This window comes from Scyliorhinus torazame, chromosome 2 (assembly GCF_047496885.1).
Source record: "Scyliorhinus torazame isolate Kashiwa2021f chromosome 2, sScyTor2.1, whole genome shotgun sequence".
Lineage (NCBI taxonomy): Eukaryota > Metazoa > Chordata > Chondrichthyes > Carcharhiniformes > Scyliorhinidae > Scyliorhinus > Scyliorhinus torazame.
The window spans coordinates 298,020,716-298,046,343 of NC_092708.1; the positions used below are offsets into that span (position 1 = coordinate 298,020,716).

A 25,628-nucleotide genomic window follows, 5' to 3' on the forward strand; every position below is an offset into this window, starting at 1 on the left:
GGGTGATGCTGAGGCGCTGGACCAACAGGGGCTGGCGAACTAGGCCGGGGCGGAACCTGAGGCCCAGCCAGAGGCTGCAGGACAGGCAGTAGCGGTGAGGATCCGGCTGGGCCTGAGGACCAGGGAGGCCCTCATAATGGCCCGATTCACCTAGGATGTGGCCTGGTCCATCACTGCATCCTTACCCACCCACCACCCTCCTTTCCCACCCTCCCAGGGTATCGGTCCAGTCTGCTGGGACCGTGTCGGCACTGTCAGCGGTTCACTTTCAAAGGTAGGGGGGGTGATGATAACCTGCAGAGAGCTGGGCACTGGTGCTCCTCAATCTATGCCATGGTCTGACCTCTGCCTGTCTGCTGAGTGCTCGCTCACACCCATCACCTGCACGCGGTGATGCATTGCGGAAGAAAGTGACAAAGGCTTCCTACTGGTTGTGCACAAGGGTGTTTATTATTGAATAAATGTTCCCACTCTCCCACCTGGGGGGTTGTTCCCTTGGGGGGTGGGAGGAGGGCTTGGTGTCTACTCACTCGTGCAGCCCGGTTTAGGTCATTGATGTTCTTCCGCCACTGGAGGCCAGTCCTCCTGGTCACACTGCCACCTAATCCCAGGCAGCACTGGCTGCCTTGTGGCTCACCTTCCTGGACCCCAGAGGGAACAGTTTCTGAAATATGTCCAGCAGAATTTTTCTCATGGATATTGATCTAAACCAACGAGGAAGGAGGCATTCTTGAATCAAGCTCTGGGGAATGACATGGGTCATATGGATTAAGTGTTGATAATGGAACATTAAAGGAACAATAATCATTATAACAGAGGGACACAGGTCTTCCGATATGGAAAGATGCCTCTGTCTCAATTTATGTTGCTGATATGTGTTGGGACTCTGAGGAAGTCCAGGCCATTGCACATACATGGTATCAACATGGGAAGAATAAAATTCCGATTGCCAGTTTTCTCTTATCTGGATCTTTCCTCAAGTCCAACAACAGTCAGATCAGACAGCCAGGACCATGGAGACTTGGGTCACTTGTGCTATACTTCGTACACGGATTAATTTAGAGATTTTCACAGCAGGTATAAAACCAGTGTAACTAAAGTCAGCTTGAGTGTCAAAGCACTTCATCATCCTCAGAAATGTTCACCCCCATCCCAGAAATGTCCACACCATCCCCCTGACAATGTTCACCCCCTCCTCCCAACAATGTTCAGCCCCTATCCTGGCAAGGTTAGCCACACCCCACCCCACCCCATCGTGGCAATGCTCACCACCCCACTCCTGACAATGTTCACGTCCCTCCTGGCTATATTCCTTCCCCCACCCCTTTGCCACCAGACAGTGTTCACCGGCTTTCCCATCCCAGACAGTGCTCCGCTTTCCCCCTTGCAGAACAGCACTCACCCCATAGAATCATAGAATCATAGAATTTACCGTGCAGAAGGAGGACATTCGGCCCATCGAGTCCGCACCGGCTCTTGGAAAGAGCACCCTACCCAAGCCCACACCTCCACCCTATCCCCATAACCCAGTAACCCCACCTAACACTAAGGGCAATTTTGGACACTAAGGGCAATTTAGCACGGCCAATCCACCTAACCCGCACATCTTTGGACTGTGGGAGGAAACCGGAGCACCCGTAGAAAACCCACGTGCAGACGGGGTGAATGTGCAGATTCCGCACAGACAGTGACCCAAGCTGGGAATCAAACCTGGGACCCTGGAGCTATGAAACAATTGTGCGAACCACTATGCTACTGTGCTGCCCCTCCAGCCCCTGGATAATACTCACGATCCCACCTTCACTATCCCTCTCCTGGCTCACCTAGAATCCGTAGCTCCTGTCCAGCAAATATCAGCAGTCAGCATTGATGGGGAGCGGTGGGTTAGGGGGTGATGTTCATGGGGTGAGGGTAAGTTGGATTGAACATCATCAGGAGTGAGGGAGTGAATACTGTTGAGGATAAGGGAAAGGTGTGAGCACTGTCAATGGGTGTGGGGTGAACACTGTAGTGAATAAGGGAGGGAGGTAAAGAGGGGTTTGAGGAGAGGGGGAATGATCACTGTCAGTGATGGAAAGTTTTTCAGTGTTCATTTTAAACACTAGGGCACGATTCTCCCACCTCGTTGTGCTCGAGCAATCGCGGGAGAGGCTGAAAATGGGAACCGCGCCATGTGCTGAACCATTTGTGATGCAACCGGGCCTCCTTCTGCACTGTAAATTCTGTGGACCACTCCCAAAGACGAAGGCGAAATCAGGATCTCACCGTAGCATGGCAAGAAACCGATTATCACCACTTCAGCCCTATTTCCCAACAATTAATGGGAGCCACCCCACATCCAATGGCCTCCTGTGATTCAGTGGCCTCCCCAGCAAGTGACAACAATGTCACCGATTGTACTTTTTTTGAAAAACTTCAACATGGAGGATGGGCATGCTGCGGGGAGCCGAGGAGGTGCGCAGCCATCTTTGCTCACAAGCAGTGAGCCAGGGGCACTGGGCAAGCTGCCCCTGTGTTCGGTAGGAGGGGGAATAATGCGGGGATGCAGCCCCAGTTGAGGGTAGGCCACCACAGGGCTGGTGTTATCGGGGCTCAGGGGAGCTCTGCCATGCCAACCACTTTGGCCTGTCTGCCAAACACCCATAATCCCACTGACCGCAGAGGCCTCAGGCCTTGCAGTTGAAGGATATTGTTAATAGGGATTTGGCAATCGTAGTTATGTGCGCACTTCACACATCCCAAGTGGAACCCCGTGGGTGGGCGGGCCATGATTGCTTAGCAATCCGGGGGGGGGGGAACATGTCTGGGGGGCTGGGGTATGGGATTGGTGGTCAGCGCTCATCGCAGAACTAAGAGATAGAGGTGTCATCCTGGTTGTGGTGAGGGTATTTTAATGTTCCTCGCACAAGTGTACACCATTGCCCCACACTCCCGATGGTGCCGCCCCACTATCCCCACCCTCCCTCCCTTCCCCCCAAACTCATCCACAATACCCCCTTCACCCCAGTGCACACTGCATTCCTTACCCCCTAACCTCACATCCCACCCAGTAACCTCAGTGATCCTCGATGTGCTTGGCCTTCGTTGCTCTACCGCTATGTCTAGGGGAATCCCCAGGATGCATATCTGAGGTGGAGGCAGCTAGCTGCTTACCATGTCCCATGGCCTTTGATGCCCCTGGTAGGCGTCCTCGGGGGGGCTCTGGGAGCTGGTGGCCACCGTCACCATAGAATATCCATAGAATGCGTCCGGGTTGCCACTCAGTGCCCTCTTCTCCTGGTCGGTGCCGATAGGGCCCTGGGGTTTACCTCGGGATGGCGGGGCAGCTGGATTAAGCTCCGGCTGTCCCTGCGTCACCAGGCTCTACCAGCCCTGGCTGCTCCCCATTGTCTGCACCATGGTGTCGACGCCCTCAGTGATGCTCCTCAGTGACTAGGACATGCTCTGCAGTGACTCAACAATGCCTACCTGCAACTGGGACAAGCTCCGCAGTGCCTTGGCCATTCCCATCTGAGATCGGGACATGTCCCCGCAGCACCTCATCAAGGTAAGCCTGGTATTGGGTAACATCCCCCATCGAGTCGGACAGTCTACCGAGGCCCTCCGCCATGGTCATCACCAACTGTGCAACGCCTTGGACACCTTCACTCATGCGCACTGCGGTCGCCACCCCAGCAGTGATGGCCTCGGTTCCACGCATTGCCAGCGACATCCACTGCGCCAGTAGTCTCTGGGACTCTTCCAATTGGCTATAGACCAGCTGGAGTGTCGCTGACATCTCCCTCTGGATGTCTCAGCCGCTCCATAACATCTCCATCAGCTCCGGGTAAACCTGTTCCAGAGGTTCAGCATCTGACTGGGACCCAGTTGGGTTCAGGGAAGCAGCAGACCTCCGACTGCAGTCTTGCCCGGGCGTTACTGCCTCCACCTGATGTGCATCAACTGTTTGCTGCTCGCCAGATTGTGCTTCAGAAGCCTGTCCACTATTGTTGTCCACCGAGGTGCGTGTCTCCGCTCTGGTGGAGGGTGTGAATGACAACTGGGGCGCATCGACTGTAGCATCCTCAAAACTTTCCTCCAAGGTGGTCTCACGGGAGGCAAGGGAGGCGGCCACTTCGGATGGGCCGGCGCCATCGGCTGGAAGACCTGCAGGGGATTGAACGCGTGGTCAATGGGAGGGATGGGTCATTCAGTATAGTAATAACAACTCAAATGGACAGTCCATTCGCAAGGGGCCCGGTGGATCCTCACTTCTGCAGCATGCGCCGACCTCTGGTTTGGTGACTGCTCTGTCCTCAGCCACCCCCGTAGCCACCAGGGCCTGTTCCTCAAAGGTCATGAGCATTCTGATGTCCAGCTCTCCTCCGCCAGTCTGGGCCCACTCCTGACGATTGTGGGAGAGCTTCTCCTGCGGAGAAACAGAGAGGCATCGTTAGCAACATGTGTGCCTCACATTCATTGAGGGGGGGCAGGGGGTTTTAGGAGGGGGATGTCAACTCAAGTTTGCTGCCCGGTGTAGATCGTTGACCTTCTTGCGGCACTGGAGGCTAGTCCTCTTGGTCACGCTTCCCAAGCTGACGGCCGCTGCCACTTCATCCCAGGCAGCACTGGACTCCCTGTGGCTCACCCTCTGACATCCTCGAGGGAACAGGACATCCGTCCTGGTCTCGACCGCATCTAGGAGCTTCGCCAGGTGTGTGTCTCCAAACCTTGTGACCGGTCGTCTTGGCGCCATGGCTGCAAGCTGAGTGCGGTTGAACGAATAAAAAGTTTACCAGCAGTGATTGCAAAGTGGTGGGGAGCTCCATGTTTTTTGAATTATGTAGTCAGAATCCTCTCAAATTCATATTCAGATAAGCTAAAGCTTGCTTTGTCAGTTGCAGCCTTTCTGACAGTCCTTTTTAGGTCACACATCGAACTGGTTTCCTTGAGCATTAGTGTAAATCAATCTTACAGTTGCGGTCTCAAACGGGTCTTAGGGCTGTTATTTGCATATGCAAAGAGATTATTGGCTGCTTCGTGTGTGGGCATTGCTCACCAAAAATTTGGCTTTTACCAATTTGTTGAGTGGTAGAGTTTCAACTCATAATGATTCTGTGTTTTTTGTATGCTATTTAAGAGATTTAGTATCTAAACAAATATTGGATTGGATTGGATTGGATTTGTTAATTGTCACGTGTACTGAGGTACAGTGAAAAGTATTTTTCTGCGAGCAGCTCAACAGATCATTAAATACATGGGAAGAAAAGAAAATACATAATAGGGCAACACAACATATACAATGTAGCTACATAAGCACTGGCATCGGATGAAGCATACAGGGTGTAGTGTTAATGAAATCAGTCCATAAGAGGGTCGTTTAGGAGTCTGGTGACAGTGGGGAAGAAGCTGTTTTTGAGTCTGTTTGTGTGTGTTCTCAGACTTCTGTATCTCCTGCCCGATGGAAGAAGTTGGAAGAGTGATCTGTTGGGGAGAGCTCGCAGAGAGTCGCCTCGCTCCGGCGCCATCTTGGTAAAACATGCCGTAAAGCTAAATTTCAAGGTCCAAATACCTTGAAAATGGAACTTGGAGAACTCAAACAAAGGAAATAAAATTAAGGGGTAAGTTTACCAATGACAGAAAAGTGTAACAGATAGGCATGATGGAAACACATGGTGAAAAAATTGATAGGAAAACATTTAGGAAGCCAGAAGCAACAGCATTAACCTTTTAAAATAGACATAGATCCTTATATCAGATTTCTCAGCAAATAAATAAAATAATGGAAGTAAATTCCAAAAGAGAAACAATGCTTAGCATTTTGGAGACGATTCTAGAGTAAAACTGCTTTCAAATTTCCAGTTCATCAGTTTGTCTCTTTCTCCCTTAATTCTCAACTAACTTTTCTTTATAAGAGTGTGTACACAGAACAGTTTCCAACAATATTATTACAAATCTAGCATCTTCAATTCTGGGTGCACCTACTTTATTTAAATCTTCCATGGCTGACTTTAACTGTCCTAACCTTCTGTTCACAGCACCTCGGCGGCAGTAATTGAATGCAGTGGCTTCACCCTTTACAGCTATCTGGTATGTTAGCTCACTAATTGCAGACTGCAAGGTAGCCCGAGTGACTTCAGATTCTGCAGCCACAGGATACATTGCTGTTTCGTCTTGTTCTGTTGGTGGCTGTAGATTCAGCAGTACCACCTCCTTCAGGTCAGTGTGCAAATGAAAAGGTTCTTTTCCTTTCAGAGCCAGCGGGCTATCTTTTTTATCAACAGCTGTTTCGCTGTGTGGTTTTGATGGTGGGAAGACATCATCAAACCACATGTTCCAGATATCTCTGACCCACTGTCTGGTAACTGCACCTTTAGGAACTCCCCCTTTCTTTTTCGCATAACCTTCAAAGTCAAATAAGGTTGGAAGGCTCGAATTTCGCCGGAGAATTTTAGGCCGATGTTCTTTTCCACCAAATGTACTCAGGCGAACTATTGAAGGCAAGGATTCAGATCTGTGGAAGAGAGTTTAAAACATAAAATTATAAATTATATAATAATGAAAGTTCAGTTTTTGAGACAATCTTATTATTTCTTAAAGGGATAATTAGAAAACCTAGTGAGAGATTTTGCAGGCATCAACAGTTTTCTGTAAGCAAAAGCGATCTTTCGTGGTAATAATGGTTTTCTCATATAGGCTTTAACTTTTTTTCGGTGTTTCGTTTTTTTTGTTGTTTTGACCACTGGTTCCACGATTGAAACTGAGACTGCAGGCTGTTGGCTTTCAACAAGTGATTTGCTTGGTGACACTGCATCCAATAACTGAGAAACTTGTGTCGTCAAACTGGCTTTTGTTACTATTTTCATATTGTCATTTTCTACAGTTGTCTGTAATGATGTCTGAATTAACTGTTGCCTCTGTAGTTCTGTCTCCTTCATCAGAGTTTGAAAAGGAGCACTTATTGTTTGGCCGGATTCATCAAAGTAGTAGAGGTTTGGTAAAGAGTAATGCTTGTCAAGGCTTATCGAAGGCTTGTCAATGGTTTTATTTAAATTCATATATATAATTATTCTCCGCTTTTCTTCAGGATGGTGTACAGTGGATTCGGAGGTCTTCATCTGAATTTCAAGCAAAATAAAATTCATTTTAGTGCCCTCTACTGTCTATATGAATTAAAAAGCCAGAGACATGCAAGAGCAAGACGCACAAAAAGTGGCTCTGAGCTAGGTCTTGATTTTCAAGGGGATTTGATGACAAAATGCCCGTTGTGAGTTTAGAGAACTTGTTCCTTGATGGAGTCAATTCAAAAGTGTTGACAAAACCCAACACTAAGGAAACTCAGGAGGGGGCCTGTTGAAGAAAGGTGAAGGAGGGAAGGTGGCTGCCGTGCCCATTACCCCGGACACGTTGATGGTAGTGATGGCAAAGGAGCTGGAGAGGTTTGGAAATCAAATGGATCGGCTGTTTGAGCGGCAGGGCAAGGAGATAAAAGAATTCTTGAAATCCACTGTAGAGGAAGCTTTGGACCCAATTCGAAGGCATTTGGTGAAGACTTGAATGTGGTCAAAGCGCAGTGTGACACATTCAAGGGTGTGGAGGAGGCCCTGTCACAGCAGAAGGATCAGATGGCTCGTTGGAGGCCGAGTTGCTGATGGTGGCAGATATTAACAAAGGCCTGCTGAAGAACAGCTCATGGCGGTTAGGTTTGTGGGGCGGCCGGAGGGATTGGAGAGCTCGAAGCCTACCAGAGATTTTTTCCCTGGAATTGGATAGGGCTCACCGGACGATCCAGCAGAAGCCAAGGCCGAATGAGTCACTGCAGGCAGTGATTATCCACTTTCATAATTACTAACGGAAGGCGCAAGTCTTGAAGTGGGCAAAGAGGATTCGGAATATCAACTGGGACAGGCGCACGGCTCGGATATATCAAGACTTTGGGATTGAGCTGATGAAGAGGAATGTGGCCTTTAACAGAGCAAAGGCTGTTTTCTACAGTAAGGGCGTGCGATTTGGGGTGCACCCGGCGAGGTTGCGGTTCACCATAGACCCAAAAGATAATGTTTTCAATACGTCGGAGCAGGCAAAGGCCTGAAGGGGCCACGTTGAGGAGGGCTGTTTGGGACTCTGTATATGGAGGAGGGATGTTTGTGTACTGTACTTATGCCTTTGTGCGTATGGGCGTTGGATGCTTTTGGCCTTGTTTGGATCCGAGGCTGGGCAGGTCATGACCCAGGTCTATGAGGGTGTCAGCAATGACGGAGGAGTTGTTGGGATTTATGGAGCAAATGGGGGCGGCGGACCCATGGCAGTTTGAGAGGCTGAGGGCAAAATAAGTTTTGTTCTGACTAAGATGTCAACAGCGGTTGGTGGGGAATTTTTGTTGGGGTGTTGTTTATGTAAGCCTGTTGGGTGTTTTTTTTTCCTTGTGTGTGTGGTTGCTTATTGTGTTAAAATTTATAATATAAATGCCTCAATAAAATATTTTTTTTAAAAAAAAGAATTTTTGTTCTTTTCGCATACCCACAGGGGGTACTCTCGGATTGATTTCTGTTGTCCTGGACAAGTCTCTAGCAGTCAGGCAAGGCTCTGGGCCCAGAAGGGTTCCCTGCAGAACTTAAGAGGTTTGTGTCGGAGCTGGGGTACCTGTTAGTGGAGATGTACAATGAGTTTGGGGGGGGGGGGGGGGGTAGAGTTCCCTCCCCCCTCCCCCTCCCCATGCTGTATCAGCGTCTATCTGGCTCATTTTAAAGAAAGATAAGGACCCATAGCAGTGTGCGTCATATCGCCAGATATTGCTGTTAAATGTGGATGTGAAGCTATTGGTGAAGGTGCTGGCGGTGCTGATAGAGAATTGCATGCCGGGGTGAACGGAGAGGACCAGACAGGAGGGGCAGCTATCAGCAAAATGTTCAGAGGTTATTGTATGTGCTAATGATGCCCTCGATGGGCCAAGGAGGTGGAGATGGTTGTGTCCATGGACTCAGGGAAGGCATTTGACTGGCAATATTTGGGGTGTCGGAGAATCCGGAGTGCAGGTGGAGAGAGAGGTTAGGATGGTAGCCTTTGTCTCCCTGATAGCCCGGAGGCGGAATTTGTTGTGCTGGCGGGGCTCGGAGCTGCCATATGCGGGAGCATGGGTGAGCGATTTGGCAGAGATCCTAGGTCCACAAAAAAATCAGGTTCGCCATAAGTGGAGTGGCTGGATGTATTCGAGGTGCGGTTCGGATTTGGGCAGTGGTTTATCGACAGGGTGAGTGCAAGGACCATTAGTGTCAATTCTGAGTATATTGGGTTGCATCGGGGGACGAGGCAGGGGTGTTCGCTCTTCCATTTACTCTTTGCCCTAGCGATTGAACCGTTGGCAGTGGTATTTAGAAGTTCGAGAGGTTGCGGGGCATTGGGGTGGAGGGGGGAGGGGGGTGTGGAGCACCGATGCCCTCTTGTTATGCGTGGCGAACCCAGTTGAAAGTTTTTGATAGAATTATTGAATCTTGGGGGAGTTTAGTCTTTTTGGGGTACAAGCAACCCACCCACCCCTCCAAGCCGCCGAAAGTGGGGCATGGGTGAGCAACTTGGCAGAGTTCCTCCATCCAGAAAAAATTTAAGTTCACCATAAGAGGGGCGGAGGAGGGGTTCTCCACAAGGTGGAGGCTGTTCACTGACTTCTTCAAGGGACAGCAATACGTTAGTGGGGGTGGAGGTTCTTTGTTGTTTCTGTTCTGTATATCTTTGAAAATACCTCCAATAAAATATTTTTCAGAAAAAAAAAGGACTGACTTCTTTGTTATGGGCAAGACTTTACTCCCTGGAGTATTTGGCCATGGTCATTTCGGACCATGCGCCGCAATGGGTGGATTTGAAGCTGGAGGTGTGTCAGGCGCAGCATACAAGGTGAAGGTTGGATGTGAGTCTGCTGGCTAACTCTGGTTTTGTGCGAAGATTTCTTGAGCCATAAAGGACTATGTGACATGGAAAGAGAATGGGACGGTGTCACCCACCACGTTGTGGGAGGCATTAAAGGGGGAGGTCATCGCGGACAAAGCTCATATGAATCAGGGGGCAAGGCAGGACTGTGGATGAGATTTTGGTTGTGGATAGGGAGTATGCGAGTGATCCCACACCAGAGCTTTGGGCACACAGGAAGAAGCTGCAAATGTGGTTTGACCTTTTCTCCACAGGCCGGGTGATGAATCAGCTGTGGCAGGCAAAGGAAGAAGGCTAGCCGCCTTTTTCCACATCAGTTAAGGTGACAAGAAGCTGCTAGAGAGAGATTGTGCAAGTGGGTTATTCCGGTCCTTCTATGAGAGCTGCCGGAGGACGAGCAGGGAATGTTAAGGTTCTGAGGGGCTAAAGTTTCCTCAGGTGGAGGAGGAGTTGAGCGAGGAATTGGAGGCACCGCTGGGGTTTGAGGAGCTGTACACGTCTCTGGGGAAGAGGCAGGCCAGGAGCCTTGTGTGGAGACAGAGGAAATGGGTGAGGTACTAAATGAATACTTTGCATCAGTATTCACCAAAGAGAAGGAATTGGTGGATGTTGAGTCTGGAGAAGGGTGTGTAGATAGCCTGGGTCACATTGAGGTCCAAAAAGACGAGGTGTTGGGCGTCTTGAAAAATCTTAAGGTGGATAAGTCCCCAGGGCCTGATGGGATCTACCCCAGAATACTGAAGGAGGCAAGAGAGGAAATTGCTGAGGCCTTGACAGAAATCTTTGGATCCTCACTGTCTTCAGGTGATGTCCCGGGAAACTGGAGAATAACCAATGTTGTTCCTTTATTTAAGAAGGGTAGCAAGGATAATCCAGGGAACTACAGGCCGGTGAGCCTTACGTCAGTGGTAGGGAAATTACTGGAGAGAATTCTTCGAGACAGCATCTACTCCCATTTGGAAGCAAGTGGACGTATTAGCGAGAGGCAGCACGGTTTTGTGAAGGGGAGGTGGTGTCTCACTAACTTGATAGAGTTTTTCAAGGAGGTTACAAAGATGATTGATGCAGGCAGGGCAGTGGATGTTGTCTATATGGACTTCAGTAAGGCCTTTGACAAGGTCCCTCATGGCAGACTGGTACAAAAGGTGAAGTCACATGGGATCAGAGGTGAGCTGGCAAGATGGATACAGAACTGGCTAGGTCATGGAAGGCAGAGAGTAGCAATGGATGGGTGCTTTTCTGATTGGAGGGCTGTGACTCATGGTGTTCCGCAGGGTTCAGTGCTAGGACCTTTGCTGTTCGTAGTACATATAAATTATTTGGAGGAAAATGTAACTGGTCTGATTAGTCAGTTTGCGGACGACACAAAGGTTGGTGGAATAGCGGATAGCGATGAGGACTGTCAGAGGATACAGCAGGATTTAGATCGTTTGGAGACTTGGGCGGAGAAATGGCAGATGGAGTTTAATCCGGACAAATGTGAAGTAATGCATTTTGGAAGGTCTAATACAGGTAGGGAATATCCAGTGAATGGTAGAACCCTCAAGAGTATTTTTTTATTTTATTTAGTGTAGCCAATTCATTTTTTTCCAATTAAAGGGCAACTTAGCGTGGCCAATCCACCTACCTTGCACATCTTTGGGTTGTGGGGGCGAAACCCATGCAAACACGGGGAGAATGTGCAAACTCCAAACGGACAGTGATCCAGAGCCGGGATCAAACCTGGGACCTCATCACCATGAGGCAGCAGGGCTAATCCACTGCGCCACCGTGCTGCCTAACCCTCAAGAGCATTGACAGTCAGAGAGATCTAGCTGTCGAGGTCCACAGGTCAATGAAAGGGGCAACACAGGTGGAGAAGGTAGTCAAGAAGGCATACGGCATGCTTACCTTCATTGGCCGGGGCACTGAGTATAAAAATTGGCAAGTCATGTTGCAGCTGTATAGAACCTTAGTTAGGTCACACTTGGAGTATAGTGTTCAATTCTGATCACCACACTACCAGGAGGATGTGGAGGCTTTAGAGAGGGTGCAGAAGAGATTTACCAGGATGTTGCCTGGTATGGAGGGCATTAGCTATGAGGAGAGGTTGAATAAACTTGGTTTGTTCTCACTGGAACGAAGGAGGTTGTGGGACGACCTGATAGAGGTCTACAAAATTATGAGGGGCATAGGCAGAGTGGCTAGTCAGAGACTTTTCCCGGTGGGTAAAAGTTAAGTGTGAGCAGTCCTGCCCCAAAATGGTGGGTTTCGGGGGACCTTTTTTTAAACACCATATCGGCAATTTTGGATGTGGATTTGGAGCCCTGCCCATTAGTTGGGATATTGGACCTGCCGGAATAGAGGATGGGTGTGGGGGCGGGTGCTCTGGTTTTTGCCTTGTTGTTGGCTCAGTGGTGGATTCTGCTGAGTTGGAGGCAGGCGACCCCGGCCAGTGCTGTTACTTGGCTGGGTGATTTGATGGAGTTTTTGTACTTCGAAGGTTACGTTCAGGTTGAGGGGAGCAATGCATGGGTTCTACCATAGATGGCATCCATTTATATTACTTTTCAAGGATCTGGTCACTGTTAGCTGTTTGGAGTGGGGTTCTATTGGAAAGGGGGTGGATATAATTGGTGGGGGTTTTAGAAAATATACTTGTTTGACGTGGTTGTTCATACATGTTTTATTGATTGATTGTTTATGTATAAAACATTAAAAGTTTAATGAAAATAGTTTGTTTTGTATATATAATATATATGATATCAAGATTTTGTTAAATTATAGAAGCATCATTCACTTTCAAATAATGAATGCTTGTGATATCTTTACTGCCAAAATAAATATGATACAATGTAAAAAAACACATATGGCTTATAATTAACTTTAATATTTATAAGATATGTTACAATCCTGTATAATCATACAACAAAATGTAAAAGGTACCTGAAAGTGATTTCTGAATGATTCATTGGAAGAATAAAAGGAAAACACTCGTAGATCTGGTAATGAGCTGTGCTTTTTAAAAAGTGTTCTTAACTGAAATAAAACATATTATTTATGACAACAACCATTTGGTAGGTGTGTAGCACCATTAACAAACATCCCAAGGCACATAACAAAACTGTTAGCAGTAAAAAAAAGTTTCATCACTGAAGCACAGAAGAAGATACCAGGAAAGAGGACCACAAATTTGGTCAAAGATAATTTTAGGAGCATTTTAAAAGAGGACAAAGAAGTAGAAAAGCTCAAGAGGTTTCAATCCAAACTTAAAGGCCAAGGCGTTGAAAGCGTGGTCACCAAAGAAGGATGATTAAGGTTGTATATTTGCAGAGGGCAGAACTGGAGGAAAGTGGATATCACAGAGGGCTGTAGGGCTGGATGGGGCCGGTTTAACTCACTTGGCTAAACAGCTGGTTCATGACGCAGAGCAAGGCCAGCAACACGGTTCGATTCCTGTACCAGGTGAGGTTTTCATGAAGGCCCCACCTTCTCGACTTTGCCCTGCGCCTGAGGTGTGGTGATCCTCAGGTTAAAATCACGACCAGTCAGCTCTCCTCCTCAAAGGGGAAAGCAGCGTATGGTCATCTGGCACTATGGCAACTTTATCAGGATGAGATGACAGACATAGGGAGGAGCAAGACTATAGATAAATTTGGCAAAAAGGAAAAGGATTATAAAATTGAGGCATTATCAGACTGGGAGGCAGAATAGGTTAGCAAATTGTTACAAACGCCTGATCAGCTCTTGACAGTGGCTAAGAGACTGAACCCAGAGCCAGAACTTTTTTTCAGTTTAAGATGGTATGGAAAGATCGATTCATTCCAGGAGTGATAATATAAGAAATAGGGCTTTGCTACTTTAAAAACAAACTTTATTAAAAGAAAACATAACAATATTTACACCCTAACAATAATGGATTACATGTAATTTTGTAACTTAAAGAGACTAGTTCCCATTAAAGAACACTTTAAAATGAACATGCAGCTTTTGTTCCACTTACACAGACAGGAAAAGGCAATACTTGCACTTAGAAAGTAATTTTTCTTCTGTTAAGGACGTTCGTTCTGAATCCTTTTTCAAAGCCTGCCTCGTTGGCAACATTCTCCCGGTCCATTTGCAAAGCCTTTTTCTCTGTAACTTACATGGCCTCTCTCGGTCGCTTTCCACAGCCTTCACCCCCGTAACTGTTCAGAACAGCATTCTTACTCCCTCTCTCGCCAAGTTCTTCCAGCCCCTCAAACAAAGGTTCTCTGCTGGGGTTTCCAGGCTTGAACCCATCAGTGTTATCTTGGCTGTTTAATTGCCCACTCCCGTTTATAACAAAAGAACAGAGCCATGTTATTGACATGCAACTAATCTCCCATAGACGGACAAAGAGGCCATCAGATTCTGTAATGGGCTAATAGGTGGTCATACAGGAGTGACCCGAAGAATAATATCTGGGGCATCCGGTGTATTCCCACTAACAGGTTTAAGTCTGACTGGCACAATGTAACTCGGCCCGGTGTGGGTGTAACCTTGACTCTGTGTTCGCAGGCTTTTTCCCCCATCAGTCTATTTAACCCCTAAATTGCATGGTACATTGGTGTCTAATTTCTGGACCCAATTTCCTAATATCTCCGTCACATACCAAAGTAAAGGGATGATGCAAATTAAGATTTGGGCAGCAGAGCTTTGGAGGTGAGGTGAGAGTACTGACTTGACACCAAGTAAGCATTTGTGGTATCAAGAAGCCCCCGAAAAATTGAAGTCAATGGGAAATAGTAAGAAAGCACTCCATTGGTTGGAGTCATTCCTTGCAAACCTTGTGTTGCTGGAAGCCAATTGTTACAGCCCAAAGTTTGGCTGCAGGAGTTCCTCAGAGCTGGCCTAACCATCTTCAGCTGCTTCATCAATCGCCTTTCCACAATATAAATTCCAAAGTGTAGATGCGGGATTCTCCGTCGGCTGAGGCCGGAATCGTAAAATGCGGTTGGGCGGAGAATCGTGGTGGGCGCAAGCGCACGTCAGAATTCCATAATTCCATGCTCCGGTGCCTCGACCACGGTGTCAATGTGATCTACTCGGCACATACAGTAAATTCCAAGGGGAATTACCAACAGCGGGTTTCACTTGTGGTTTTGAAAATCGGGAAACAGGCGTCGTGGCTGATGAGGGAGAGAGAGGATGTAGGATGTGCAGAGGCAGGATCGTGGGCTGCCGGTCATGCCACTGACAGGGCTGGCTGGTTGGGGGGGTGGGGGGGGGGGGGGGGGGTGGAGCGGGGGGGGGGGGGAATGGATATCTGCCAGGCCTAGGGGGGGGAAAAGGGGAGTGACAGGGGGGGACCAGGGGATGGGCCGTGGGGTTGGGATGACCCCCCCATGGGACTGGGTTGGCAAGGACCGCCATTGCTGAGGCCTGCAAGCCAGCCATCTTACTGCACACCCTACTGACAATCTACGGTGGCAGGTGGTTGTGCAGAGTGACACTGGCAGTATAGGTAACCCACTCCACCACTGCACACCCCACCCCGCACTCCACCTCTCATCCTCCATTCCACCACCCCATTCCACACCCCCCAACCCACCAATTCTCCAAACCCCCATCCCACCACCCCTGCACACCACACACCACACCCACCAACTCTTTACCCCCCAACCAGCTGCCACCCGCTGGCAGGGCAGTGCACGGCCCATTCAAGAGCCATGTCCACAGTAGCCCCTGCAAGAGAGCGGCGGGCAGGGACCGCAGAGGGTACCACTGGCATAGGTAGCACCAGCCAAAGGTACCTCCGGTGCAGCAGGGATGGGTGCGAGGGCTTGAGGCCACCACAGTGCCAGGTGTGAAGGGCAGAGTTCCAGAATGAATGGCCAGAGGTGGGGAATAGGGTCATGCGGAGGCAGAACGGGCCACCGTGTAGCCCGGTGGACCTGGTTGGGCACAGGGCTATACATCATGCTAAGATGTCGACTATCACCCCCTATAGACAATGGACTTCGGAATTCAACCAGGAATACTGGCCTTCATCCTAGTCGCCTCAGCCCTGGGAGATGCACTGAGGCTACAAGAGCTGGAGCTGCTTGGGGAGGACCCTGTAGCAGCAGAGCCTGCCCCAGAGGAACTGGAAGCAGCCGGTGAGGATAGAAAGCCGGACACCCAACAGGCCAAGGAGGAGGAGTTGGGAAAGAGGTGCCACATAAGCCCTCATGCCCGTCAGTCATGGACCTGCTGGACCGGGCATGCCGTCGAAGACTCCAGCTGAGCGGGGGGCAGTGTGACATATTTGCCAGGTCATGTCGCACCTGGCACCGCGGGGGTATGGGGGAGGACACCTGCTCCCTGTGGCCATCAAGGTGACGGTCGCTCTGAACTTTTACGCCACGGGGTCCTTCCAGGTACCGAGTGGGGACCAGTCTGGAATCTCACAGACCTCAGTGCACAGGTGCATCCACGCTAATATATATTATAAATAATTGTGGGCCAAGCACTGATCCCCGGGGCACTCCATTAGTTACAGGTTGCCTTCCTGAAAATGCCTCTCTTCTCCCAACTCCCTGTCTTCTAACAGGTAGTCAATTCTCTATCCATGTTAATATACTACCCCAGCACCTTGGCACAATGGATAAGAATGATCTTTCAGATTTTCAGCTGTTCATTGGGAATTCAAGATCAGGCTTACTGGCTGCTGATTAAGAGAAACCAAGAGCAGCAAAGACTATTACCTGAAAACATTGCAGGAAAAGAATAAAAATGTATCATTTAACACACAACATTTGACTGCTCCAAGACCTCCACAGTCCTTCCAGTTAGTGGAGATCTAGAAACAGGGCAAACGACAGTTGTAACAGGGAAATGAGAAGGAGACCAGTAACTCCTTCCTGATCATTTGCATTACACCAACAATACTGTGCCTACTGCAGACACAAACACAGCCACAAGATCAGATGCAGACTCTGCTATAGCCCCAGCCCAATAGAATCCCTAAACTCTCAAGGCAATGTGAAAGGTACAAAGACCCAATGAAACAAATCTTCATTCCTTTGTACTGACTTTTGGCCATGACAAGACAGCGATTTCCTGGGTGCAAGGATCAGGAAAATCAACCCTTTTAGTTCCTGAAAAAGAACACTTTAATTTATTGTATCAGACAGTAAATGAAAATGCCACTGGTGATTCATACCATCGCAGCTTTCTCTTCCAAATTTTGCTGCTCCTCATCCATGTCAAAATCTTGATCCGATTGGAATGTTTCCATGGAAAAGTCATCCACTTGATCCTTTAGTGTTGGCAAAGAGATTGTTCAACAAGATTACATGCTAAAATCTTGGCTCCATATGTCTAAAATACATGAATCAATGTCTCAAAACATTTGATTTGATTGGTAATAATAATTTGGAAGCAATGATTCTTTCAAAAATGTAATTAACTATACAATTAAAAGATAATAGTTTTGGAACCAAGGATATCTATTTAATTTAGTTCCCTAAAATAATACCTCTTCCATAATACTTGATTACTTATTTCTTATGGCTCCCCTATTTGCACCACAATCCCAAATATATTCACTTGACTCCAAAATTCAAGTAACATAAACAAAGGTATGGGGCACAATCTTGTGGTGATTGTTTGTTTTCAGCAGTTGGGGACACTGCTGGGTCTTGATTCCACACAGGTCAGCAATATGCACTGTGGTGGAATGTTCTGTGAAGCAGCCTCCTGCTTGGCCTGTCTCGGTGTCCATCATTCAATTAAGGATGGCTCACTGGGTCCTGTGGATGCAGCCCCAATCAGAAGGCTTGCAGATTTGAAAGGATGGCAGGCCCACTAGGAGAAATAAACACTGCTCTGGCAGAAAGGCAGGCTTCAATTTCAAAAATGATGCAGACCAAAGCTGATAGCCTTATCATAGCAAAGGGAAAAATTCTCTTGGGGGGGCCACAGGCGTGGTCATTCCTACCTGCAGCCCCATCATTGGAGCATGGAAACTTTACTGTGCTGGCCATTGGCCTGCCAGTGGGAGACTGCCTCCATGGAGTCAACAGAGTCCGTGGCAATGTACTATTAATCTCTGTGTATGTGAATTACCTTGTTAAGGGAATTGCTTATTAAACATGTGATTTTATTATCCTTTTAATACAGACATCTGGAACACTTGGGGCGGGATTCTCCACCCCCACGCCGAAGTGCCCACGCCGGCGTGAACACCGTCGAGGTTCACAACGGCGCGAAACGGCCCCTATCCCGGCCGATTCAGGGCCCGATAATGGGCTAGGAGCGGGGCCGCGTCATTTACACGCGCCAGGCATTGTCGCCGCGTAAAGGCAGCGCCGCATACATGACGCGGCCGGCGCCGCATAACTGGCGTCACCCGCGCGTGGTTGCCGGCCTCTCCGAGTCCGCCCCGCAAAAAGATGGCAGGTGGATCTCGCGGCGCTGCGGAAGAAAGGAGGTCCTCCTTCAGAGAGGACGGCCCGACGATCGGTGGGCACCGATCGCGGGCCACCCCACATTTGAGGTACCCCCCGGTGCAGGATCCCCCCCCCCTCCCCCGCCCCCCAGCGTTCCCGCGCTGTTCCCGACGGCAGCAACCAGGTGTGGACTGCGCCGGGGGGAACCCGCCGTTTTGGGATGGCCGCTCGGCCCATCGGGGCCTGAGAATAGCAGGGGTGCCGGAGAATCGCCATTTTGGGTGTCTCGGGCGATTCTCCGGCCTACGGCCCGCAGAACTCGACGGGGCCGTTCCCGCCGCGGGACGGCGTCGGACCGGTGTTGCGGGAAATTTTGGCGGCCCAGGCGATTCTCCCAACCGGCGTGGGAGTGGAGAATCGCGCCCTTCGTGTGAGAGCTTATTGTCGGTTAGTAGCTATATGGAAGTGCTTCACAATAAACCAAGCTTGAACCTAAAAGACTGACTGGGTTGATAATTCTACTGTAACTCTTAATTGTGAAAAACAGTCTGCTCTGACATCTGGCAGGACCGAGCAGGAGCTGTCATTAGGCTCTTAATTGCTCATTATTGGCTAACGTTCGCTGCCACATCGATAGCCATTGTCATTGTTCACTGGCTTTGAGCAAGATCACCTGAAGGTGGGGACACATTGGCCCACTGACCCAGCACCCTGATCTGAATGTTTGTTCCTGCCTTCAAATTTGCTTCAGTGGGCCTAGGAGGATCCCACCAATTATGTCCACATTTTGCTACTCAAAGATTGTTATATGTTAGTGTTTACATCAAAACTGGATTAGGGTGGCACAGTGGCACACTAGTTAGCACTGCTACCTCACATCACCAGGGATCCAGGTTCAATTCCAGCCTTCAGTGACTGTGGAGTTTGCAGTTTCTTCCTGTGCATGCGTGGGTTTCCCCCGGATACTCCAGTTTCCTCCCACAGTCCAAAGATGCGCAGGTTAGGTGGATTGGCCATGATAACATACACACTTACTCCCACTTACAAACACACTCCCCTCACACGGCTCCCCTCCCACACACACACCCCACATCCACACTCACCTCACAAACACCTCACATGACATCTCTCGGGTCTCCGCAGCCCTAACTTCCCTTTGGGCCCCCGCGATCCCAGCCTCTCTTGGGCCCGCTTCCTCTCTCTCGAGCATCCTCTCCCTCTCTCGACCTCCTGTTCCCTCTCTCTATCGCCTCCACACCTTCACACTCTCCCAAGGCCCCTGCTCCCTCCCTTGATTCCCCATGGTCCCTTTCAGCCCGCCCACTGCTCCAGCCTCTCACTTGGCTGTGAGTTTAAATAAAGTATTTCTAGCTCGTTCAATCAGTGGCCAGCTTCTCAATTCATTGATTGCTAATAGGCTAGATTGTAGCACAATCAATCACTCACGAGACGAGATGAGAAGGAGTCGAACGATGGCTTTATTACGCAGACTTGTTCCCCAGCAGCACAGTTACAGAATGCGACTGCTGGGAGAACCCGGGCTCTTATACTCTGCCTTACTGGGTGGAGCCAGCAGGTGGCTGATCCAATCGGGACCCAGTGTCTATCCACCAATAGCCTCTCGGCATCACAGGGTACCTTAATACCCCTAATACATACCACCACATTCACCCCTTGTTAAAAAGGAACCCGGAGGGGTAGTGGGCCGTATGGTGGTAGGGGTTTCCAGAGTCGGTACCTAGGATGCCGCTAACACGGCGGCTATGCTCCGATATCAACTACTTACAATGCCGCTTTTACTGGGCAACCAAAAAAATTATTTACAGAGGCATTTCTTGCTTAACTATACTGATTCGATGAGTCGAATGGGTGCCCTGGTTGTCCTCGCCGATTGTCTTAGCCCCGGTGGTGATGCAGGCGCTGGTTCAGGGCCCGTTGTCTCTGGGAGCGTCGCGATGCCTCTTCCCGTTCCAATACCCCTATTCGGGGCTGGGGGAAGGACCGATCCACCCGGGAAGGGGGCGGCTGTGGGGTGCGCCGGCGGGAGGGAGGGGGTGATTGGTGCTGGGGGGATGTGTGTGGCTCCAGAGGGGGTCACTGGTATTGGGGGGGGGGTGCTCCGGCGGGTGCCAGTGCCGCAGGGAGACCGTGTCCTGTCGGCCATCGGGGTACGCCATGTAGGCGTATTGAGGGTTCGCGTGGAGGAGATGAAACCTCTCGACCAACGGGTCCGATTTGTGCGTCCGCACATGCTTTCGGAGCAGGATGGGTCCCGGGACTGCCAGCCAGGTCGGAAGTGACGTTCCGGAGGAGGACTTCCTAGGGAAGGCAAGGAGGCGTTCGTGAGGTGTTTGATTCGTTGTTGTACACAGCAGCGACCGGATGGAGTGGAGGGTGTCCGGGAGGACTTCCTGCCAGCAGGAAACTGGGAGACTTCTGGACCGTAGGGCCAGTAGGACGGTCTTCCAGACCGTTCTGTTCTCCCTCTCCAACAGACCATTCCCCCGGGGGCTGTAACTGGTCGTCCTGCTCGAGGCGATGCACTTGCTGAGCAGGAATTGACGCAGTTCGTCACTCATGAAGGAGGACCCCCTATCGCTGTGTATGTTGGTGGGGAAACCGAACAGTGTAAAGATGGTGCAGAGGGCTTTAATGTCCGTGGCCGCGCTCATGTCGGGACAGGGGATGGCGAATGAGAACCGGGAGTATTCGTCAATCACATTCAGGAAGTACGTGTTGCGATCGGTGGAGGGAAGGGGGCCTTTGAAGTCCAGACTGAGGCGTTTAAAGGGACGGGGAGCCTTTATCAGGTGCGTTTCATCTGGCCGGTAGAAATGCGGCTTACACTCTGCGCAGATCTGGCAGTTCCTGGTGGCGGTCCTGACCTCCTCGATGGAGTACGGCAGGTTGCGGGTCTATACGAAGTGATAGAACCGAGTGACCCCCGGGTGGCAGAGGTCCTCGTGGAGGGTTCGGAGACGGTCCACTTGTGCGTTGGCACACGTGCCACGGGATAGGGAATCGGAAGGCTCGTTCAGCTTTCCGGGACGATACAAGATCTCGTAGTTGAAGGTGGAGACTTCGATCCTCCACCACAAGATCTTGTCGTTCTTGATCTTGCCCCGCTGTGCATTATCGAACATGAAGACAACCGACCGTTGGTCAGTGAGGAGAGTGAATCTCCTACCGGCCAGGTAATGCCTCCAATGTCGCACAGCTTCCACTATGGCCTGGGCCTCCTTTTCCAGTGAGGAGTGGCAGATTTCTGAAGCATGGAGGGTGCTTAAAAAAAAGGCCACGGGTCTGCCCGCTTGGTTGAGAGTGGCCGCCAGAGCTACGTCAGACATGTCGCTCTCGACTTGGAAGGGGAGGGACTCATCGATTGGGTGCATCGTGGCCTTTGCGATATCCACTTTGATGCGGCTGAAGGCCTGGCGGGCCTCTGTCGACAGGGGAAAAACCGTGGACTGGATTAGCGGATGGGCCTTGTCCGCGTAGTTGGGGACCCACTGGGCGTAATAAGAGAAAAAGCCCAGGCAGCGTTTCAGGGCCTTGGAGCAGTGGAGGAGGGGGAACTCCATGAGGGGGCGCATGCGTTCAGGGTCGGGGCCTATCACTCCATTCCGCACTAGGTAGCAGAGGATGGCTAGATGGTCGGTGCTAAACACGCATTTTTCTTTGTTGTATGTGAGACTCAGGGCGTTCGCGGTCTGGAGGAATTTGCGGAGTTTGGTGTTGTGATCCTGCTGGTCGTGGCCGCAGATGGTGACGTTGTCGAGGTACGGGAACGTGGCCCGCAAACCGTACCGATCCACAATTCGGTCCATCTCCTGTTGGAAGACCGAGACCCCGTTAGTGACGCCGAATAGAACCCTTAAAAAATTATAGAGCCGCCCATCTGCTTCGAAAGCAGTGTATTTTCGGTCACTCGGGCGGATGGGAAGCTGGTGGTAGGCGGACTTAAGGTCCACCGTGGAAAAGACCTTGTACTGTGCAATCCGGTTGACCATGTCAGATATGCGGGGGAGAGGGTACGCATCCAGCTGCGTGTAAACTACCACCTGGGCTCTCCAGGGACTATTGCTGGCCTGAATTATGCCTTCCCTCAGCAGCCGCTGGACTTCTGACCGGATAAAAGATCGGTCCTGGGCGCTGTACCGTCTGCTCCTAGTGGCGACTCGTTTGCAATCCGGGGTGAGGTTCGCGAACAGGGAAGGCAGTTCGACCTTGAGGGTCGCGAGGCTGCAGATAGTGAGTGGGGGTATAGGGCCGACGAATTTAAACGTTAAACTCTGGAGATTACACTGAAAATTCAATCCCAGGAGTGTGGCAGCGCAGAGGTGGGGAAGGACGTAAAGCCGGTAGTTCTTGAACTCCCTCCCCTGCACCGTGAGGTTCATGATGCAGAACCCTGTTATCTCTACTGAATAGGACCCTGCCGCCAGGAAAAACTTTTGATTACTCGGGTGGATCGGAAGGGAACAGGGTCTTACCGTATCGGGGTGTATAAAACTCTCCGTGCTCCCAGAGTCGATCAGGCAGGGCGTCTCGTACACGTTTATAAATACAGTCGTAGATGCTGTTTGGAGCGTTCGGTGCCGCGACTGGTCCAGGGTCACAGAAGCCAGTCATAGTTGCTGCATCGGGGCGTTTTCTTCAGGCCCCGTGTGGCCATCCATCCCGGGGTCCTTAGTCATCAGCCAAGATGGCGGCGTCCACGGGTCGAACATGAACGTTCGAACGTTCGGGTTGAACGTGGATCGCACGTTGCTGGGGGAGCACAAAATGGCAGTGCCCATCCCTCCCGCGTGGAGTCCGGGACCAAGATGGCGGTGCCCGTTGGCCGCACATGGATCGCTGGGGGGGTTGAGTTTGGGGTTCTCCCCCAGAGATTGCGGCTACCCCCCGTGCCTGGCACACTGCCAGAAAGTGCCACTTTTTGCCGCACACTTTACAGAGGGCCAAGCGGGCCGGGCAGCGCATTCGGGGGTGTTTCTTCTGTCTACAGAAATAGCAGGGGGGCCCCCGGGTGATCTGCTGTTCCGGCAGCGCAGGACTGTGGTTGGGGGGTGGGGGCGGCAGGTCCCGGGGGTTCAGTCGCAGCGGGGGTCCAGGGTGCCCAAGGGGCTGCCGCGCGGTCAGGGGCGTAGCCATTCTGCGAGGGCCCGTGCCTCTTTGAGGCCTAGTGTGTCTCTTTCCAGCAATCGCTGGCGAATTTGGGATGAAAGCATACCTGCCACGAACGCATCTCGGACCAGCAGCTCTGTGTGTTCGTTAGCCGAAACCGATGGGCAGTTGCAGTTTCTCCCCAGTATTAACAGCGCATTGTAGAATTCATCCAGCGATTCCCCGGGGATTTGCCGTCTCGTCACGAGCTGGTGGCGTGCGTAGATGACAGGCCGAACGTAGATTCCTATCAGCATGGCGATCGCCGTCGGAAAATCGTCCGCATCCTCTATGAGCGTGTAGATTTCAGGGCTCACCCTGGCATGCAGGACCTGGATTTTCTGTTCTTCTGTAGGTATGCCGGGGGCTGTTCGGAGGTATCCCTGAAAACACGCTAACCAATGTTTAAAAGTGGCCGCTCACTTTGCCGCGTGGGGGCTGATTCGCAGACACTCCGGAATGATTCGGAGCTCCATGTCCTTAAAAGTTTGCGTAATAAATTGTAGCACAATCAATCACTCACGAGACGAGATGAGAAGGAGTCGAACGATGGCTTTATTATGCAGACTTGTTCCCCAGCAGCACAGTTACAGATGTGGCTGCTGGGAGAACCCGGGCTCTTATACTCTGCCTTACTGGGTGGAGCCAGCAGGTGGCTGATCCAATCGGGACCCAGTGTCTATCCACCAATAGCCTCTCGGCATCACAGGGTACCTTAATACCCCTAATACACACCACCACACTGATTAGTGCCTCAATCAGTAGCTAACAAAGTGACACAACTGCCTTTGATTGTTCAAGCTGGAAGAGAGCTTTTTAAAAAATTTCAACCTGCTGGATCTATCGCAGAACATTTGGAGCTGTCCCGCAGAACCCTGGGGTTCCAAGGAACACCTTTTGGGAAACCCTAAATTGGATCATATCTGACCTGTACCCCAACTCCGTTTACCTGCTGCTGTTTTATCCACTTGGTGGAAATAGAGCAAGATTCATGCTCCATCCCCACATAGTAAATAACCAGCTAATAATATTAACTCTCACACAAAGAATGATCACTTCGGTAAAGAATTAGGAAGTACTCAGCACTATTCAAACATACCTCCGATTGAATGCAATGGTGTTTAGGAGAGGAAGACGATAGTTTGAGGGTGAAATTTGACCCAGAATGGTTGTATGAATAAAATTAGTTGTTCTTTTTTAGTTTTTTAATTTATTATAGATCAGACAGATGTATTTTTTCCCCTGGAATCAACATAGAAATCTGAATACTATTTTTGCTGCTGAAGATCAAGTTGAAAGTGAATGTTATTTTAATTACCAGTTCCACTTGTAACTTGGGAAATAGGATTTCTTTCACGTGTGAAATAGGAACTGCAAACTTAGGAAATGCTGGTGTCCATAACAGCTTTGTTGCATCTTTGTAAATTTGCATCTGTTCAAACCAAATATGATATATTAGCCACATTTTCATGCAAGAAAAACTTCTAAAAACAAGGTAATCATACAAATATTGTCAATGATGTCAACATGTATCAAAATAGTGAAAATTCTTTCTGTCATTTTGTTGGAATTTCAGAGGGTCTCACAGTAAAATCAGTTGTTCAAAACACAATGATGTAAATCAAATACTCCTCCTCCACCCTGATCCATAGCTTTTCCCATATCTCTCCACTTAACTTCCTCACCAGGTCATTTGCTTTGAGAAAATGTTGTGCCAACCAGCAGCTCTTGATCTGTCCATTAATATACCTGGTCCCAGTGCTCACTGATATCATTAATGACCCCTTACTCATTAATACCCTAACCCTGTTATTGAAAATACCCTCTTGAAAATTTTGAGACTCTTCCCTCTGGTCAAGAAGCCTATGTGACCTTCCCGTAACAGCCTCCCCAAACAGGCGCCGGAATGTGGCGACTAGGGGCTTTTCACAGTAACTTCATTTGAAGCCTACTTGTGACAATAAGTGATTTTCATTCATTTTTTCTATGTTCGACCTATTCATTTCATCAACTACCACACTAAATCTTATCATGTTTTTCTCTCTAAATCTTCAAATACTCATCTGCCATTTTTCTGGTGAGACACCGGTCATAATATCCACTCATGTTTATAATGAGATGCAGACAGGCAGTGATTGACACACAGGATAACCAGTCAGCACACAACACAGTGCAGCCAATCACCAG

The 25,628-nt window shown here is 49.8% G+C and overlaps 1 protein-coding gene across 1 annotated transcript in view; it reads right to left on the reverse strand.

Moving 5' to 3' along the window:
* ttc6 (tetratricopeptide repeat domain 6) overlaps window positions 1-25,628 on the reverse strand; it is a 554,053-nt gene that overhangs the window by 341,342 nt on the left and 187,083 nt on the right. The window contains exons 8-12 of the mRNA XM_072488749.1: window positions 24,760-24,873; window positions 17,048-17,143; window positions 12,829-12,921; window positions 6,595-7,097; window positions 5,965-6,493 (exon numbers count right to left, since the gene is read on the reverse strand). Of these exons, the coding sequence (XP_072344850.1) occupies window positions 5,965-6,493; window positions 6,595-7,097; window positions 12,829-12,921; window positions 17,048-17,143; window positions 24,760-24,873 (1,335 nt within the window). The remainder of the gene's footprint in view (window positions 1-5,964; window positions 6,494-6,594; window positions 7,098-12,828; window positions 12,922-17,047; window positions 17,144-24,759; window positions 24,874-25,628) is intronic.